Source organism: Mastigoproctus giganteus, chromosome 2 (assembly GCF_048544385.1).
Source record: "Mastigoproctus giganteus isolate SK-2022 chromosome 2, ASM4854438v1, whole genome shotgun sequence".
In the NCBI taxonomy this organism is placed as follows: domain Eukaryota; kingdom Metazoa; phylum Arthropoda; class Arachnida; order Uropygi; family Thelyphonidae; genus Mastigoproctus; species Mastigoproctus giganteus.
In genome coordinates, this window is record NC_143576.1 from 42051686 (window position 1) to 42072049 (window position 20364).

At 39.0% G+C, this 20364-nt stretch overlaps 1 protein-coding gene across 9 annotated transcripts in view; it reads left to right on the forward strand.

Annotated features, from left to right (window-relative positions):
• The window catches only part of CdGAPr (GTPase-activating protein CdGAPr), a 514430-nt gene that overhangs the window by 381082 nt on the left and 112984 nt on the right, over positions 1–20364 (forward strand). For all 9 annotated transcript variants that reach the window (XM_090388748.1, XM_090388756.1, XM_090388774.1 and 6 more), the window contains one exon: positions 19474–19623. In XM_090388748.1, coding sequence (XP_090244874.1) covers positions 19474–19623 — 150 coding nt within the window. The remainder of the gene's footprint in view (positions 1–19473; positions 19624–20364) is intronic.

Consider the following 20364-nt stretch of genomic DNA (forward strand, 5'->3'; position numbering starts at 1 on the left):
GTGAGCAGCTGTTTGGAAGAAAAGTAACGCCTAGAGCGAAAGAGAAAACCAAGTTTTTTAGATGCAGAGGAAGCAATATTTGTAATGTGCTTATGCCAAGAGAGATTAGAAGTCAGGGTAATCCCCAAAAGAGATATATCATTTTTCTTAGAAATTCACTAAAGATAAGCATAGGAGCAGAAGAATCCATGTTGCGAGATATAAGACAGGACTGAGTTTTAGAAGGGTTGAAATCAACTAAGTTGTCTTTGCCCCACTGGAGAATTACCTGAAGATCGGCATTTAAGGAATTGGTTGGTAGCAGATTTTCAAGAAGTTGAAGCTGATTGAGCAGGACAAGGTTTCTCAAAATGAAAAGTTGAATGCAATGTGCTATCATCGGCAAAACTATGGATAGGAGGTCATTAATATACAAGAGGAAAAGAGTGGAGGAAAGAACTGAACCTTGGGGGACGCCGGCATTAGTGGAGAAGTTAGAAGACAGAGAGTCATCTACCATCACCCTAAGTGAGCGATCAGAGAGAAAACTGGATAACAAATTACTAAAAACAGTTGGCAAACCATAAGATGGAAGCTTGTTTAGAAGACCTTTATGCCAAACACGATCGAAAGCCTTTGAGATGTCAAGAGCAACTACTTGTGTTTCACCGAACTTTTCCATTGAATTAGTCCATTAATGGGTAATGTAAGCCAGAATATCACCAGTGGATCGACACTGACGGAATCCATACTGGCGATCGTTGATCAGACGAAAGTTTTCTAGGTAGTTTAAGAGTTGGCGGTTAATTGATTTCTCCATTACTTTAGAAAGAGAAGTAATTACCTTTGTGAAAAACAAATTTTCTTCTATTTACCATGACTAATTATTTGAATAAACCATTTATTAACACACTGTGATCACCAACTAAAGGTTCCTTTAACTGAACATCGCATGTTGAATCACTGCCGGTAACCAGATCAAGAATAATGTTTTTTCATGTTGTCTCTGTAACATGTTGGCATAGAAAACAGTCATACAGCAAATCAAGAAATGACTGCTACTGAGAGAGAGAGAGAGAGAGAGAGAGATGTCAATCCACCTTCTATGTGTATTGCGTATTACTAGTAGCAACTAATTCAAGAAAGCAAGCTATTTGTGGGCTAATGTTATTAATGGAGTCCATCCCCCCCAGGGGTCAGCATTGGGCCCATTGTTTTCTATATTTATGAAAGATATTGATGAAGGCATATGAGGCTTAAAGGGCAAATTTTCAAATGATACAAAGATTGGCAGGGTGGTTAATGACAGGAATGACAGTTTCCAATCAGAGTTATTCTCAGCAAAGGAAAGCTGAGAATAACTCCTATGCTAATGCAGCAGGATCTAGAAAAGGTAGGCAGATGGGCTAAGAAATGGCAAGTGAAGTTTAACATTGACAATTGCAAAGTACTGCATAGGGGTAGCAGTAACCCCATAGAAATGTACCAGCTGTGTGTCGTTACAGTCAGGGTAGTAGAAAATGAAAAAGATCTGTGGGTAGGTAATTGTGTAGTTGGATATGAAGTTCTCTGAGTAATGCAAACATGCTGCCAGGACAGCTCATGAGGTTTTGTCAATGATATACAGGAATTTTGCTAGCAGGGATGAAGAGGTGATTATCCGATTGTATAAGACAATCAGTCCATATCTTGAGTACTGCATACAGGTCTGGAGGCCTCATTTTAGGAAGGATGTAGATCTGTTGGAATGGGAGAGTGCAGAGCAAGGCAATGAGATTGATGAGTGGAACAAAGGGGTGCTCTTACTAAGAAAGGCTTCGATTTTGCAAATTGCAGTGTCTGGAGACTAGGCACCTGCAAGGTGATATGATTGAGGTGTAAGGTTTTGAATGGATTGAGCATGAGCAAGTTCAATGCTATGGGATTCTTCACACACACACACACACACACACACACACACACACACACACACACACACACACACACACACACACACACACACACACTCTCTCTCTCTCTCTCTCTCACTCTCACTCACTCACTCACTCACTCACTCAGCAGAAGTTTGCCTTTAGCCAGCAAGTGGTTGATTGCTGGAGCAAACTTGAGTAAGAGCTAGATAAACAATTGGAGCAAATGAGGTGTTTTTTTTTTTTTTTTTTTTTGGCTGGTGCTACATAAACTTGCTTTCTTGCATAATTTGTCATTACTAATGCTAAATCATAGTAAAAAATATGGAAAGACACCTGACCATTGTATTGTATTTTATAACTCTTTCTTCACGTAAGTAAAAAAAAAAAAAAATATCCCTCTAAGTCAATGTTTTTAGCAGTCAGATTAATTTTACTCAAAGATGCCTTCTTAGGCTATTTGTGATATGCTTTTTAAACACACACACATACACCAAGGGTGCTATGCTTTTGAAATAAAAGCAAGATTGAAAGACATAAAAATTGATGTTGAACAATATACAATTGTTCTAATATTTTATGTTACTAATATATAAGCTGGTATGCACAAATATTTTTAATTTTATATTCCTTCAGGAATTTTATTTATTTTTTACTGTGTAGTTTTTTTTATTTTTGTACTTTCGGTAGCTTCTAAAGGCACTTGGTGAAGGCCGGCAACTGTGTGTGTGTTATGTAATGTATGTGTGTGTTTTGTTATGTCGAGTACAGACTATTTTCGGGTCTAATGGCACCAGGGATTTATTCCATCTCCGTGTATATTCTTTGTATCGAGGAGCGTACGCTGTCAAGGCCAGAGAGGTTTAAAAGTGTGTGTCATGTGTTGTGTAATATGTTGTGCCTCTTGTTCATCTGGCTTGTTAACCGCAGAGCCCCTGATGGGACCTGACATTTACGTACTCCCACGGAGAGGCCAGCCAGGTGTTCCCTTAAAGTTTGCTCTGCCAGGTCTTGCCATCCACTTTCCTGAGATTTCAGTGGCTAGGACCTGACAAAGAAAAAAAAAAAAAATCTTCTTTTCTTTTGGGCACAGTTGGGATGGTATATTATACGCTGTTTAGAGGGGCTATAAGGGATATACACTGGAAGTGATAACATTTCCTAATAGGTTGGGCATGAATTTTGGTGTTTTAAATTTGGACGTGTGGGGCAGGCACTGTGTAAGTAAGGGGAAAGAGATGGGAGGGGAGGCGGAAGACTGGGAAGATTGGAAGTAAGGGGTCAATAGGGAAGATGACCCCTGTTGAAACAATGGAGCATGCCCATGCCCCACCAGAGGAGAAAGAGGAAGGGGAGGAGACAGCAGACCATCCCCTCCCCCTGCCAGGGAAAGAGGGGTAAAAAGCAGGCTAGGCAGCGTGTCCAGTCGGGGCGCCATATGGCTGTATGGCCTCATAAGATGCAATCGTCATCTTTGTGTTAGTCCAGTGGAGGTCTGAGTCCAAGTTACAATCTTCATCTTTGCGTCCGGTGGAGTTCCAAGTCCAGAAGTCAGGTCCATTTTGTCACGTTCATGTGTTATATCTACTTCGGGTGGTCACTAGTTCAGAGTTTTGCAATCATTTCCGGTAGTCACGTCTGTGTTTTGGGAGATAGTTACATTGGAGCTGGCTTTTGAGATATAATTGTTTCTAGTGTTCCCTTTGTTATATCCTTGTGTTGATCCTGTATTTTTTGCTTTTATTAGTCTCTACTTGTGGCATCCTGGTCCACTGGGTGGGTCATTCTCAATCTGGGCTTCTTGGTTCGGATATCAACTCATGTTTGGTATTTGGATCATAGGTTAGTGATGATGCGGCAGGGATCTTTGTCTTTCAAAGAGTTCGTGGGCAAAGGTGGTGAAAGCCCAGTAATTATCTTCTTGCAATATTATGTCTTCTCAGTTCCTTAACAAGGAGTTGATGTATGTGTATAGCTGACATCTGAGGTCCTCGTAGTTGTCACAGTCGTGGATAATGTGTTCCCAGGTTTCCTCCTGCCCGCAGCTACAGCTCAGGTTGCTGGCAATTCCCAGCTCGCAGAGTTTCCCTCTGAAAGAGCCGTGTCCCGTAAGAAGGAAGGTGGTGTGCAGGCCAGGGGAAAACCTGGACAGGGAGATGGGATATACCCTGCTGATATCGGATATAAATTTTTTGGTGACTTGCCCTTTTGTGGTAAGATTCCATCTATTTTGCCAGATAGATTGCAGATGTTCCGTTAACCTCTTATTTTCTGAGGATTTGCTTTTCTGTGATCTGTTGTGTAGTCTAGATAAGTTGTGGTTCTTCCTTTCAAATGTTGGTGCAGCAGCCCACAGCACACAATCTCCAGGTCCAGGGGAAGGAAGCCCACCAGGATCTGGAGTGCATGGGTGCTCACCATGCAGCAGGCTCTAGTTGTTGTCAATAGTGTGGATCGACTCCAGCTTTTTCTTGTTGACTGCTGTGTTTGCTTTCTGAAACCATGTGCCTTCACCATAGGCCAGGATAGGGATGAAGAGAGCTTTGTATAGAAGGGAGTGCCCTCTTCTTTAGTTCCCAGTCCCTCCTGGTGATTTTGGTTATCAGGGCTGAGGGCCTCCTTGTTTTGGTTCTGAGGCAACAGAGATGAGATGTGAGGTTCAAGTTTCAGTCTAGTATTATTCCTAAATATTTTAGTTCCTGTTTGAGTTTGATGGTCGCTCCATTTATTTCGATTAGTGGAGGTCTACCAGGGTCAAGAGCACCCCCGAGGAGTATTGAGTTTTTTTTTCAGTTGAGATCATTAGAATATTCCTCTTGGCCCAGTCCTGTAGCATATGTGTGGCATGATTGCCTATGGCCTCCAGTTGAGCCCTGCTATCTGCTTGAAGCATCATAATCAGATCATCAGTGTAGTGACATTTGGAATGTCGAGATTTAAAAACTCATCAAGCATCAGGTTCCACAGGGGCGGCCCCAGGACAGATCCCTGACTCCCATCCCAAGCCACGTGGAGGCAGCCAGGTTCTACAACCAAGTTGAGACTCTTATTGAGATTTCAAGTTCTCTTGAAATCTCAAAGCTTGAATGAACGGAGAAAGGGAAATAGAAGAAGTATGGGAAATGGAGGGGGAAAGAGAACAGACAGTGGGGGAAGAAGGAGACATCCCCCAAAAAATATAGAGAGAGAAAAAAAAAAGAAGAGAATCAGAGTGACTAGTAGACAACCATCCTGTCGCCAAAACCCATACACTATTTGGGCACAATCACCACTTCAGAAATCACCCCAAAATTGATCTTATATGTACAGTAATGATGAACAAAATACTCATACTGCCTTAGCTATAAGGCAGTATGAGTGTTTTGTTCATCATTACTGTACTTATGAGATAAATTTTGGGGTGATTTCTGGAGTGGTGATCATGCCCGAATAGTGTATAGGTTGTGGACCAATCGTTGGTGCAACAAAACAGAGGCCAGACCAGAGCAAATCCAAATAAACACATTTCCAACCACACTGGAATGGCCAGTGCTATATGGAGCTAAAACAGCAATTTCTATACATTATACATCAAAGTTAAATAGCTCATCTGAATCAGGGAGCTTAGCCAAAAAATACTTCCTTTGTATGGCTATATACAAAAAAATTCAAATTTTGCACTCATTTACATCCTAACTTCAATTCAAGAATAACTATATACAATAAAATTACACTTTTGCATTTGGATGTAGAACCATCATGTAACCCCGGTCTTGATCCAACTTAACACAGACCACCACAATACCAACACAATTTCTTTACTATTAAAATACTTGAAATAACAGCATCATAACTGCCGACCGGGCTAGCCGGGTGGGTAAAGTGCTTGCCTGGCAACCCAAAGGTCGCGGGTTCGATTCCCGCCTGGGCTTGGATCAAAGTACTGCAAAAACCTTGGGAGGTGCATTATGGCCACAGAAGCCTATGCGCCAACAACTACCAAAAAAAAAAAAAAAAAAAAAAAAAAAAAGCATCATAACTGTACTAACTTCATTTGCAAATTACCATACAAAATTAACTCTTCGCTGAAATGGTAACTTCCTAAGAACAACCCGCTGTGTTATAATATAGTCAGTCTTTCAAGTAACTACAAATTGTATGTCTAAAATTAAGACAATCATTTCAATATTTCTCAGTCATAATCAGTTCTATCGGGTTGACCTATATCAAGGCAACCCAAATATGTTCACTCATACTTTGTCTTCAAGCCAAATCGAAACTATTAACAAAACTGTCAGTTCATTATGTCTATCTTCAAGTATAAGTAAAATAACCTAATTCCAGCCTGTTCAACAAGGAACAGAGCTTCAAAAGATCAGTTAGAAAAAGCAAACCCTTTCCAGAACAAGATGAAAATCAAAACCACACTAATTTAAAAACTGTAGTGATTTCTACCCAAAAGTCTTTTATGTCTTTTAAACACCTTATCTGCAGAACTAGAGAAGACGATATAATTTTCCTTTGTCTCCACTAAACGAGGTAAACATCGGTCAGGACTTGTAATTCCTGTCTTAGGTCTACATACAAGTTACAAATAAGTGTTCTATTGTTTCTGGGACACCGCACATACAAGCGGTGTGACTGCCACACCGCTTGTATGTGCGGTGTGACTGCCACAAAAGCAAACAGTTTGGAGTTCAGATTGCCATGCCCTGAAAGTAGAAATGATAAATTTAGACTTGAACAAAACCAGGACACTTTTTGCTTAGGAAACTCTGACACATTTGGAAAAAATTTAAATGTAGCTCTCCCTAAATCAGCAGCTGTCCAAGAAGACTGCAAACTATTTCTAAGTTCTCTCCTAATTCTTTCATTATCTTCCTTGATAGACATATCCAAATCTGTAGCATACTCTCCTACCTTGCAGGAATAGCCTTCCTATGAAAATACTGTAAATAATGATAAATGACCTCATACTGAATAGGAAGCCTTCCATTCAGTACCTGTAGAGCTACCGTAGACACAGTTCTGCAGTTCCCAGTTATGACCAGAATAAAAAAAGTACTGAACCTGAGTAAGATATTTTCTGAGCTATTATTTATCCGGAAACCCCAAGCACCAGCAGCATAGCAAATAATGGGTAAGAAGACACATTTGTAATACAACTTTAAAGTGGCAAGTTTTATACCCTGTACATTCTTGGAAATTCTCATGATCTTTCCGGTCAGTACTTTAATTTTTTGAACAAGATACTGGGCATGAGTAATGAAAGTGAACCAATCGTCCACAATAATACCAACACACTTATAATTCCTGACTAATTTAATGGTTTGGTTATTCAATTTTAAGGTAGGAGGCCTATTTAAATTTCCCTCAAGAAGCATCTGCTTTGTTTTATCAATTGAAATTAATTTATAAATAACACACCAGTTGTCCAAATTCTGTAGAACATTGTTTGGACGTTGTTCTAATTGAGGCCCGTGACTCTCCAAAAATCAAAATGCCAAGTCTTCAGCACATGCTACCTTGATAACATTTTCATGTTCCATGCTTAGCGATTTATAGTGCGATTTTCAAGTGTTCTTTTTAGAGCGAGTACTAGTGCTTTCATAAACCCTCCACTGCTTCCCTCGCTGAGCAATGTCACTGCTTCACCACTAGCAATGTTACTGCTAACCCCGCTTGCAACATTACTGCTATTGCTAGCAATGTACGGCTCTCCTCTTCTGCTGATATCTTGGTCACTGGTTTGCACCACTCCTGCCTCCACATGGTGGGGCCAGTAACCTGGGAAAAGGAATATCCTCTTTCAGGGAAAAAAGAGCAATGATGGATTGCAGTGAATATCCATCATTGGAGCCTACAGGTGGCAAAAGTTATTACCTCTGTCTCAGAATGCGAGTGGAATCGTCCGAAGAGACGGATAAACAGAATTCAGATATTGCAGCATTTCTTATAATGCACTCACTGTTCACACAACCTGTTGGCGAGCTTATCGCTTTTTCTAATACAAAAATGTTTAGAATTGGTTGTTGGATCCCCTAAAATGGTGAAGCATCTCCAGTCTGGAGACGTAATTGAAACATCAAAAACATCATATTCAGAAAAATTGTTAAAATTAATGACATTTAACAATATTCCAGTGTCAGTTACGCCCCATAACACTCTGAACACCTCTAGAGGCATTATCAGTGAATGGGACTTACTAATTGTCTCTGAAGAAGAAATAGTACAAGAGCTTAGTGAATAAAAGGTAACACATGCACAGAGAATAATGACTAAGAAAGATGGCGACCTACTACCAACCAGGTCCATCATTTTAATGTTCAGTACTCCGACAGTTCCATCTTCTGTTAAAGCAGGTTACTTAAACTGCAAAATTCGGCCTGACATTCGATCCCATTTGCTGCTTTAAGTGCCAGAAGTATGGGCATTCTCAGACAGCGTGCTGAGGCAATGCTTGTGTGTCCTATTTGTGGCTCCAAAGAGCATTCCCAAGGAGACTGTACAGCTTTCACTCCTACTTGTCCAAACTGTAAAGGAAGCCATCCTGTATTTTCTAAAGTGTGTGGTTCAAAAATGCTAAATAAATTTATCATGTGACCTTTGGAAAACAGGGGAAAAAAATCCAGAAATATAAAGTGGAGCATAAAGTCGCATACCCTGAGGCAAACAGATGTCTCCATAGAACCAAACATTTCTTTTGCCACTTGGGCCAAAACTGTGCTAACATGCAATAAGAAACCTACAGTCAATGAAACCAGCAATATGCCAATCAGTATCCCAACTGATGCTATCTCAGCCTTGCCTGAAACAACAAAATCAGCTACTATTGAAAACCAGAAGAAAGTGAAACCATGCATTAGCAACATGGAAATGGAGGTTCAGTCAGAACCTCCATTTCCATTTTTTTTTGTAAAAACAGGTCCACCCTAGATTTACATGTAAAAATTGAATCTAACATATGTAATGCCTTCATCAGGAGACAGCATCTCGTGATGGAAAACCTGGATATTAAGAAAGCATTCGACACCACATGGCGTCATGGTATTATCAAAGATATACATCAGTTAGGGCTGGCAGGCTATCTCCCTGAAATCATTCAGAACTTTTTAAAGTTACGTACCTTTCAAGTCCGGTACCAAAACTTCTTCACATTCAAGAAGAGGGTGTCCCACAGGGTTCCATACTGAGTCCAACCCTATTTGCGATTAGGATCAACAATATATTGGAAGATCTTCCAAAAACTATTTAAGTATACATGTATGCAGATGACCTCACCATATCCTGCCAATCACAAAATATGAATACTATTGAAAAACAATTACAAATTTCTCTAAATAGAATAGAATCCTGGACTTTACGCAATGGATACCATCTTGCTAGCATTGTCTGTTTTCTTGGCCTGATACTAGATAGAAAACTGAACTTTCAAGCACATGTGGCCTATCTTCAAACTGCTTGAAGAATTGAATATCCTTCGGTGCATGTCATCCCTGTCATGGGGCACTGATTGCCATACCCTTATCCATCTTTATAGAGTTCTCATCAGGTCCCATTTGGACTATGGTTCTCTAGTGTATGACTCTGCGAGGAAGAGTACTTTAGAGTGATTAAATACCACCCAGCACAGTTCTCTTTGAGTTTCTCTAGGGGCTTTCAGAACCTCCCCAGTTCAGAGCCTTTACATTGAACCCCCAAAACTCCCTTACATCTTCAGAGGAAAACATTGCTTTTGATGTATGCTGCAAAAATCCACAGTCTTCCCTCTCACCCTAGTTGGAGGTGTCTGTACAATACCGAATGGGAGTCATTTTAGAATAGTAAACCAAATGAAAGCAGACCTGCTGCACTTAGAATTAAAGGACTGGTTCAAACGTGGAACATAGAAATTGGCAATATATATCAGGACATGACATCACCTGATCCACCGTGGACAAATTTCCCTACAATTTACGATGACTATTTCCAACAGTGGGGAAAGAACACCCTTCTCCCTTCAGTATCACACAGTTACATGAAACTCACTCTGCTTCTAATTCACAGGCCTGTATGATCTATACAGACGGTTCAAAAACTGAGACCTGGTGCGGCAATCTTTCCATCATTCACAACTTCTGTCTCGTTACCTGTAGAATGCAGTATCTTCACTGCTGAGCTTTATGCTATAAACTTTGCTCTAGGTCACATTACTTGACTTCTAATTTTGTCTGCCTTAATATACACTGACTCGCTCAGTGCTGTCTCTGCCATAAATAGTAATACCAACTCCTCTCACCCTGTAATAAAACAAATCCATTCTAAATTACTTGCTTGTATTGAGTCAAACCAAACTATGACATTCTGCTGGATTCCAGGACATTGTGGAATGTAATAACAGGAAATGAAAGAGCAGATCTTGCAGCCAAACAACCAGATACTACCCTTTTGCAGACTTTTCAAACTCCATAAACTAATTACAGACATATTATCCGTAAAGCATGTTACAATAGCTGATCACTAATCTGGAGAGGTTATCCAGGAAACAAACTATACTCTGTGGATCTCCAGCTTCCGGCAAAGCAGACTAGAAGAAACAATTTTAGGAAGGCTGAGGATTAGGCATACTCACCTCACTCACCTGTATCTATTAATTAATGACAGTGCTCCCCAATGTATATCATTTCAAGTACAACTGACCATTTGCCATTTGTTAGTGGACTGTCTGCATTTTCAAAACATCTGCTTAAACACCTTTAAATCAATTGTTAATACACAGTCATCAATAAATTTATTATTTATTGCAGATTCTGAGAGATGTTCCTAATAAAAAGAACTATTTACTTTCCTCAATCGGATAGGAATATATCGTAAAATATAGGTATTTTTTCATATTTACCATTAGAAAGACACAATATGGCCCTAGCAGCCCGTGTGTCTTAACTCAACAACAACAACTGTCACGAGTCACCCATCAAGGACCATGGTCCAGCAATACAGTATAGCCAGCATTATATCCAGTATAGCATTGTTTTGTGATTTTATGATTAATCTGGTGTATTTATTCTTTACTCGGCCTTGTAATTGCATAAAAGTATCGGTAAGGGTATCAAATCCACGTGTTACAAGTTGCAGCTCTGCTGAACGAGAAGTTTTTTTGCCATATTCAGCCTCTTTATTGACTATTTTTTACATCAAATTATTTTCTATAAGTAGCTTATAGACCTAGTCAGGATTGTTAGTTTATTCTAAATTGAGATAGCGAGATTTGGAAGTTAATTAATACTTAAGTGTCCGTAGATTTACCGTTCGTAACTTGCCGCCTTTGTTATACGATACGCTATATTCCGAACTAGATAGCGTTAGTATAGTATAGTATAATATTGTAAATTAATCAGTAAAATCTATTAAACTTGTTAAACTTTGTTGTCAATTAAATTGTACTTTTAACTAAATATATATAATGACTTAGATTACAAAAGTAACATAATTAATTAATACATAACTTGATACGGAAGTTATACAAAGGGAACTCTTAGATAATTAATACTTGATACTGAAAAATATATACAGTAATACCCCGAAGTTACGCGATAGGTGGGTCTGACGAAAATCGCTTAAGTCGAATTCGCGTAAGTCGGGGTACAACTTTGCATATAAATACATATAAATTTTGTTTAATTGGGACCAAGGACTACCAAAAACACTCGTTTTGAAGAAAAATATTAATAAAATTGCAGTTCTTTATACATATTAATACAAAATATGTATTAAAAAAATAAATGACTTACGTAAAAAAGTTATTTCGATGTCGATGGCTTCATAAAATCTAACAAATTCGTCTGACGACACAGAGACTTCTTTTTTTCACGCAGAATTTCTTTGTAGCAAGCTAATAATTTTTTTATTCCTTGCTTTGTAACTATAACGCGTTCTTCGTTGTAGTCTTTGTTTTCTAAAATTAAGTCCTTTTCAATTGAGCTAAGACCTTCTGTCAAGTTTGCAATTGTCATGTGCTTTTCGCCGTTGCCTCATTTAGGCCTGTAGCACATGCAATATCACATGGTCTTTCATTTCGCTCAAAGCGTTTCACAATTTCATATTTTTTCTCTATCGACAGAGGCCGACTGGTCATAAGCCTTACCGGGGAAACCCCGGTGGGCCTGTGTGGTTTTGGCCATAAACCATAGTATGAGGCCACTATAAATTTTCCCGGGTAAGAATTTTTGACCCATCCACCTGTTTATCGATAATTGCTTTTCTTTTTCTCTCTGAATCTGCAGTGTCTTCACCAGTACGCTACCTTTTCACATCTTTTAAGTATTTTACTATTTTTAGGGAATAAAGCACAATTACAAAACGAGGAGGCATGCTTGATACGCATAAACAAAGCTGCATGCATGTAGCAACTGAATAAACAACACCATAAAGGCAGAGATACACTATTAACACCTCACATTTCTAGGGGTTACTACCATAAAACAATAAAAATCCAGTTGCGTTTCTGCTAGTGGAATCTGTTATAAACTGGTAGTAAACTCCATCTAATTGCATACCGATAGCTGGAATTGTGTTGGTTTTTACGTTATTATGGTGAAATGTGTTTCCCCTAAAACAAATACATTTTCAGAATCTTCTCTTCATTCCTATCGTGTTGTGTTCGGTTGGGGTGATTCTGCGTTCGACTGCCATTTCTTGTAAACACAAAGGCGAATTGTACATAAGCCAGTTCGGTTCATGTTATATTATAAGATATCATTACCGTAATTATAAATAGTGTATGATCGAATTCGTGTAGTGTAAACACGTGTTGTACGAGGACTGACTGTATACGGCTCGACTGACGCGATCCATTTCTCTCGTGAAAACGATATAATTTCCGACAAACGTTGAGCACGAATTCGAATGCACACGTATAAATATGAAAGTTGGAATTCAAATTCTTGTATATGTGTGCAGCTCATGCGCAGTAAAGTTGAATTTTGTTCATCTTTCGCTCTCACTCTCCGCCGTCGCAGCATATGTCGATAACATATGAAAAACGACCTTGAAGATAGTGGGCGGCACTGTTGCCAAACGAAAAAATCAAGAACCGCGTAACTCCGAGTTCGTGTAAGTCGGGGTATTACTGTATACCGTTATAACTGTGTGGGGATACAAGTTTAGGCTTATAATTTTGTACTGAAATTGAAATTTTATTGAAATTAAATCAAAATCATGACTGAGGCCAGAGCTGCAAAGCAAAAGGCTCAAGCTAATGGGAGTGCTGTGGCTCAGAGGAGAACTGAGGGGGGCAGTTGCCCTCTGAATCACAGCCTTTTAAAATGCACTGCTTGCATGATGTTTGTGGAGCAATCAGGTACGGGACATGATTTGTCATGGGGGGATGTCTTTGTGTGTGCGCGTGATCCAAGGAGTGTAACGAAATCAGGCAACAACTCAGCGTTGTTATGGGTCTATATGAGAGCTTGAAGGACAGGGTGGATGCCCTCGAAGGAACTAAATTGAGGGGTCCATCAAGCTCTCAGCTGCCCACATCAACGCCAGAGCTTGCACTTGTTCATCACGCAACACAACGGCAACCCCCAAGGCAGAATGCACTGGTCCCACAGGAATTAGTAGTTGTTGGTGACGCTATTGTCACGGAAACGGAGCATGCTTTGTAAAAAGCATAGGTGGAACAGGACCAGGGTATGTCTGCCAGGGGCAAAGGTTGATGACGTTGTAGAGCGGATATCATCTTTTAAGGGCACAAAAGGTGATATAGTTGTACACGTTGGCACTAATGATATCAAGAGTAGGAGACTGGCAGAATTACTTAACAAGTACAGGTCACTGTTGAACAAAAGCCGAGAATTAGGGTTGAATTTGAAAGTGTCTGCAATTCTGCCCAGACACGATAGGAGGGAGTATATGATGAGAGCCCTGTCGATCAATTCGGCCCTGGAAAGATTGTGCAAGGCTCAAGGGGTAGAATTTTTTTCAGCCTGGTCTGTACTTGTTAACAGGAGAGACTGCTTCTACAGGGATGGGATACACTTAAATAGAAAGGGTGCAAGAATATTTGCTGATGCTATCGAGGCAGTGTTAGGTGGGTCGGAAAACTGCTAGCTTGGGGGAATACAAAGACTAATAGATTAACAGTAGCCACTGGCAGAGGTGAAAGTGATTCTTGCACTGCTTCTATTGGAATGAGCAGAAGCCTGAAAAACAAGATGCAGGATATTTCAGAGACTGCTGGGGGTCATTGCGGTACAAGTAAACACATGGGTTGTGTTAGGGTAGCTAAGAATAGAAACAGTGCATGTATACTTGTGCGTACACCAATGCTAGGAGTTTGGTAAATAAATTTGATGAATTTGAGGTATTGCTCAAAGCATCAAAGGTGGATATTGTTCGGATATCAGAGACATGGTGTCACACAGATATAAGGAATGCAGAACTGGAATTTGGGGAGTACAACGTCTACAGAAAGGATAGACAGGATAGGAAGGGAGGAGGGGTTAGGCTATTAGTTAAGAAACACAAAATCCAAGGAAGTGAAGCCAGTCGACATCGTTGGACAGTGCAGTGTCGAGTCAATTTAGTGTGACATAAGCATTGGGAGATCAAAACTGAGAGTATGAGTGTGTTATAGGCTTAATGACTCTGATGAGTATAATAAAAACGTGTACAGGGAAATAGAGTGGGTCAGTAAATCGGAGAGTCTTATAATGGGGGATTTTAATTTCCCAGATATTGACTGGAATTGTGTGTTGGTCACTCACACACTAGCAAGGCTTTTGTGGATTTATTGGATGATTATTTTCTACATCAGCATGTTCGGGAGGCAACTAGAGGGAGTAAAACTCTTGATTTGATTATCGGTAGTGATTCTTCATGCATTAAGAATCTGCATATAAAGGAACCACTAGGTGGCAGTGATCACAGTGTGCTGAAATGGGATTTACTCAAAGAGGTAACTACCATCAGGGGTAAAGGGAAGGGTTATTGCTTTCGTAAAGGTGACTACGATGGTCTGAGACAGTATTTATATTCCATACAGTGGGACCAACTGAAGATATTGCCAACAGCAAATTCAAAATGGGATGCATTCAAAGAACTTATCTTGGAAGCTACTAGGCTTTACATACCAACTAAGAAATATTGTTCAAGGTTTAGGCCTAAATGGATGTCAGATGAACTAATGAGACATATGACAGAGTAGAAAAATGCTAGGGATACATATAAATTAACACATCACACAGAAGCCTATGATAGATACAAGTTGATCTGTAACCAAGTTACAAAAGAGGTTAGGCAGGTAAAGGCAGATTACGAGAAATCTTTGGCAAGGGATGCAAAGAAAAACAGCAAAGAGTTTTTACTTATGTAAACTCTAGAAGGAAGGGGATGAATCAGATTGGTCCACTTGATATCGATGGGTCAACTGTTGATGATCCTGCTCAGGTAGCTAACAAACTAAATAAATATTTTGCATCGACATTCACACATGAGGAGTTATTGAGCGAGCGGAATGCCAGAGGTGTATTCAACTCTGGCAGTAAGCTAGAGAATCTTGTAATAACTGAGAGTAAAGTGGAGGAGAAATTGTTGAAGATAAACACAAGAAAGGCACCTGGGGTGGATGGGATCTATCCAGTTATATTAAAGGAGGCAGCAAAGGAAGTAAGCAAACCCTTAGCAATAATTATGAGAGCTTCCTTCGACTCAGGGGAGGTACCCACAGACTGGATGTGTGCAAATGTGACTCCAATTTACAAAGGAGAATCAAAGGCCGACACAAGTAATTATAGACCTGTGTGTTTAACTTCTGTTCCATGAAAATTAATGGAGGCACTGGTTAAAGAAGCACTGCAGGATCATCTAGACAAGACTTCAGTTATAGCTCGGACACAGCATGGTTTTTTTAAGGGGAAGTCTTGCCTGACCAATTTGATTGGATACTATGATGCAGTCACAAAAGAACTGGATGCAGGGAATAACTTTGATGTTATATACTTGTATCTTAGAAAGGCTTTTGATACTGTTGCACATGGAAGACTGCTGCACAAATTGGAGCAGTGTGGCATTGAAGGCAAATTGCTGCTATGGATAAAGGGGTGCTTGAGGGGGAGAAGACAGAGAGTGGTAATCAATGGACACTGCTCATCGTGGACTAATGTTATTAGTGGAGTCCCTCAGGGGTCAGTGTTGGGTCCATTATTGTTTTCTGTATTTATAAATGATATTGATGATGGTATATCAAGTTTAATGTCCAAGTTTGCAGACGATACAAAGGTTGGCAGGGTTGTCAAGGACTACTGACACTATGCTGCTGCAACAGGATCTGGAAAGGTTGAGCAGATGGGCTTCTCAGCCCATCTGCTCAACCTTTGAAGTTTAACAAAAGAAGTTTAACATTGACAAATGTAAAGTACTACATATGGGAAACAGCAACCCCAGAGTAACATATCAACTCTGTGGTACTACACTGACAGTGGTAGAGAATGAAAAGGACTTGGGGGTAATTGTGCAGGCAGATATGAAGTTCTCTGAGCAGTGCAGACGGGCTGCAAGAGTAGCTCATGGTGTGTTGTCAATGATATACAGGAATTTTTCTAGCAGGGATAAGGAGGCGATTATTCCCTTGTATAAGGCAATGATCAGGCCAAGCCTTGAGTACTGTGTACAGGTCTGGAGGCCTCATTTCAAGAAGGATGTAGAGCTGCTGGAATGAGTACAGAGAAGGGCAACAAGATTAGTGAATGGGACAAAGGGGTACTCTTACGAAGAAAGGCTAAAGTTTTGCAAATCAGTGTCTGGAGACTAGGCACCAGCGAGGTGATCTGATAGAGGTGTATAAAGCCTTGAATGGTTTGAGCATGCTCAATGCTGATGGGATTTTTCCTCTTCCTCAGAATAATCACCTGAGAGGGCATAGGTTCAAATTGAGGAAAGACAGATGTAGGCTAGACAGGCGGAAATTTGCCTTTAGCCAGCGGGTGGTTGGTTGGTGGAACAGACTTACATCCCTTGTCGTGGAAGTTGATAGCCTAAATAAATTTAAGGCTCAGCTGGACAGGTATTTCGAACGAATGGAGGGGTAAAGTGGAAGTGGGGTTTTTTTTTTTTTTGCTGATGCTGCAGAAGCTTGGATCATATGCCTCTGGTAATGCTAATGCTATCCTTGAGGGTAGCCCCCTGTGACATTCCTTTTAACAGAACAAGTACTAGAGTAAACCAAGAGTGCTCTATCCTTGAAATAACTAGAGATTAAATGACAAATGGGTGCAGAGACCCCTGCCTCCCTGAACCTTGCCAGGACACTTTTGCCACCATACAATGTCAAAGACTCCTGTGAAGTCTACAAAGAGGCCAAGGACATATTTAGAAGTTGCAGACCGTACAGAATCAATAACTAGCCGAGTGGCGTCAACAGTTGATCTTCCTTTGCAGAACCCAAATTGATTAGCTGCTTGTAAATTTTTGTCAGTATAATAATTCATGAATCTATAAACTATTAGTTTCTCCAAAACTTTTCTCAAAGCGGGTAACAACGCTATTGGGTGATAAGAAGAAGGTAAAATTGGAGGTTTTCACGGGTTTTCAACAGAATTTTGAGATTTGCCTGTTTCCAAGGGTTGGGAAACAGACTGTCAATCAAGCAGAAATTTAATTTTGGAATGACAGACCAACTCTCTTTATAACCACCACCTCAAGTAGGTCCAGACTCAGATGGTGCACTATGGCCACAGATGCCAATGCACCTAATAAATCTCCAAACAAACAAACAAACAACCAGACCTGGACATATATTTTCTTCAAAGAAGCAACAGCCTTACCAATTTCCTGATTAGAAAATTTGTCTCCTTTCACAAGATCCTCGTACATAAGGTGATCCGTTCTCGTCTTAAAAATATTCAGAATTTTCTGGAACGGTAACATCTTGACAAATAATCCCGTCTAGGATTGCATTCGTGGGCTCAGTCTATGACAAAGTCCCATAGTTATTAACCATTATGGTTGAGAAAATTTCACTAGGATGTAATTTATCAGCAGCAATCTTATAAGCTAGTCCATAAGGCTCTTTCTGCAGAGTTTGTTTAGCTAATTGTTCCAATGAAGATTTTTTATTTCTATATATTTGGTTGAAGTAATAACGTCTTGCCATTCTATACATATCATTCAGATGTTCTACCTCATCTCTGGGATGATTTCTCCTTTTAGTGCACTGGAAGTTTCTCCTTTCATCACATAAGTGTTTCCTTAAGTTTGTTAATTCCCCAGACCACCAAGGTACATGATTCTTCCTCCTCTGTTTCATCACAGACATTTTTGATTAATTTGTGAACAGCATCAACCTGTAATGAGCCCAGCAACCGTCCAATTCTTTCCAACTGGGAATTTGGAGCTAAATCCTGAAGTCTGACCTCAAATGCCAACCAATCAGTAGTGCAGAAAATCAAAATAATTTCTCACAGCAGAACGATCCAAACATGTAACAACATGAAAAGTTATTGGACAATGGTCACTAGTAGATCAGTCAGGATGGACCTGCCAGTGCCTGATATTTTGTCCAAATGTTGAATTTGTAACAGTCAAGTCTATAAAAGACTGTCCATTGACTGAGTTGAAGGTTGAGGGATGGCCAATTGTGTTCCAAAGACTAAGGTTTTTGATGGTGAGAAACTCCTCCAACAATTCACCTTTGGCATCTGTTTTGCGGGGCACTCTATAAAGTTGACACATTAGCATCCATACAGATTATGACGCATTTACCAGCCATTTTATGGAGGGCATGCTCCAAAAAATTCAGAAAAGGTTCTATTTGCTGGTGATACTGCGAACACTGAAAATAAACAGAAATGAGAAATATTCCTTCAGGAATACAAGAAAATTAAAAATTATTATTTCAGTTTGTGAATATTGTAAATGTTATTATTTAACATTTATATTTGGCAATTATTTATTCAGCAGATATACATCTGCTGAGTAAATAATCACCAAATATAAATTATCTGCTGAAGAAATGTGAAAAAATTCAGTAAATTGATTTGAGCAGTTGATTTTAATACAAATTGAGTCATGTATATTTATGCCACATAAATCTGAGTCAGATATGAAAATTGTAGTGAAATTGATTTTATCACAAATTTTCGTTTCTTGGAATTTGTTATCCTGGCCTGATTTTTAAAATTCCTTTTCATAAGATGTCTTCCAATGCAAAAAAGCTTGTGACATTTACCAGTCAGAGCCAGTCACCAGTACTAGTAGATTGTGACTTTATCCAGTAGGGTGAGGAAAGCTCCCTGTTGAAGAATCATTTAACTTATGCTCATTCCCATCTTTTTTTTTTTTTTTGCCAAAAGAATCAAATTAAAAAAAAATTATTTAAAAAAATTTGAAGGGTACAGTTAGTTTGATCATTGAGAAATGATTGCATTGCAACACATGAAACTCTACCCACTTAGTTACTTATGCTACTGTAGTGTGAAGGAGCTGAATTGAGCAGCTTGGTGATTGTTGACTTATGCTATTTCATAATTAAAATTTTAATCAGTTTCATATCATAATGTTTTTTATCTTGAATTTTGTTTTTGATGTGGAATTGTTATATTGCATTCTCTAATATTTTTTTTTGCAGTGCTTAGAAAACATGGCAAATTAATAGCTTTCTTTAGATCCTTCTTATTATCTCGGCCATCACGTCGCAAGTTAAAACAGAGTGGAATTCTAAAGGAACGTGTATTTGGTTGTGATTTAGGAGAACATCTCATGAATACAGGAAGGGATAGTAAGTTCATTATTCAATCAGCACAAAATCATTAATTTTTGAATATCATTTAAATTTCTTAAAAATTTTATTATTTTAAGGAATTAACCTAACTAAATATTGTATATGTTGCTGATATATATATTTATGAGCATAAAAATTTTTAATTGAAGAAGATAAAAGTCTTAATTGAAGATGTTGATGAAAATATACAACATACTGTGTTAAATGACAAATGTAAAGTACTCCAAACTAGTGATGTATCACTATCACTAATTTGCATTGATGCAACAATGATGTATAATTCTCATCTAGTCCTGTCCTAGGTACAGCAGAGGCTACATGATGAATTGGTTTTTATTTTTAAATGTCAGTTGAATAGTTTATGACTTTGTAAAAAAAAAAAAAAAAATTTAACATTATAACTAATGTGGTTTAAGTTCTTAAAATTAAGATGGCTGAATGTGCTTCCTCATTAGCTGTGTAGATTTCTGTGTTATCGAGAAAATTTTCAATGACAGTGTTTTCCTCAATAACTGATTTCTTGAGAAATCTATTTTAATTCAGTAATATTCAGAGGACAATCATGTAAATGCTTTCCTTTAGAAGACTTGTATGAAAAACTGTTGCAGAAATGAGCAGTGTTGGGAATATTTTAATAACACTTGTCAGAACTGCCAATCAACCATTCAGTATTTCTATTTAAGTGATATTCAGAGATTTAGATTTCATGGCAGACAAGATTGCTGTTTTAGTAAGGCA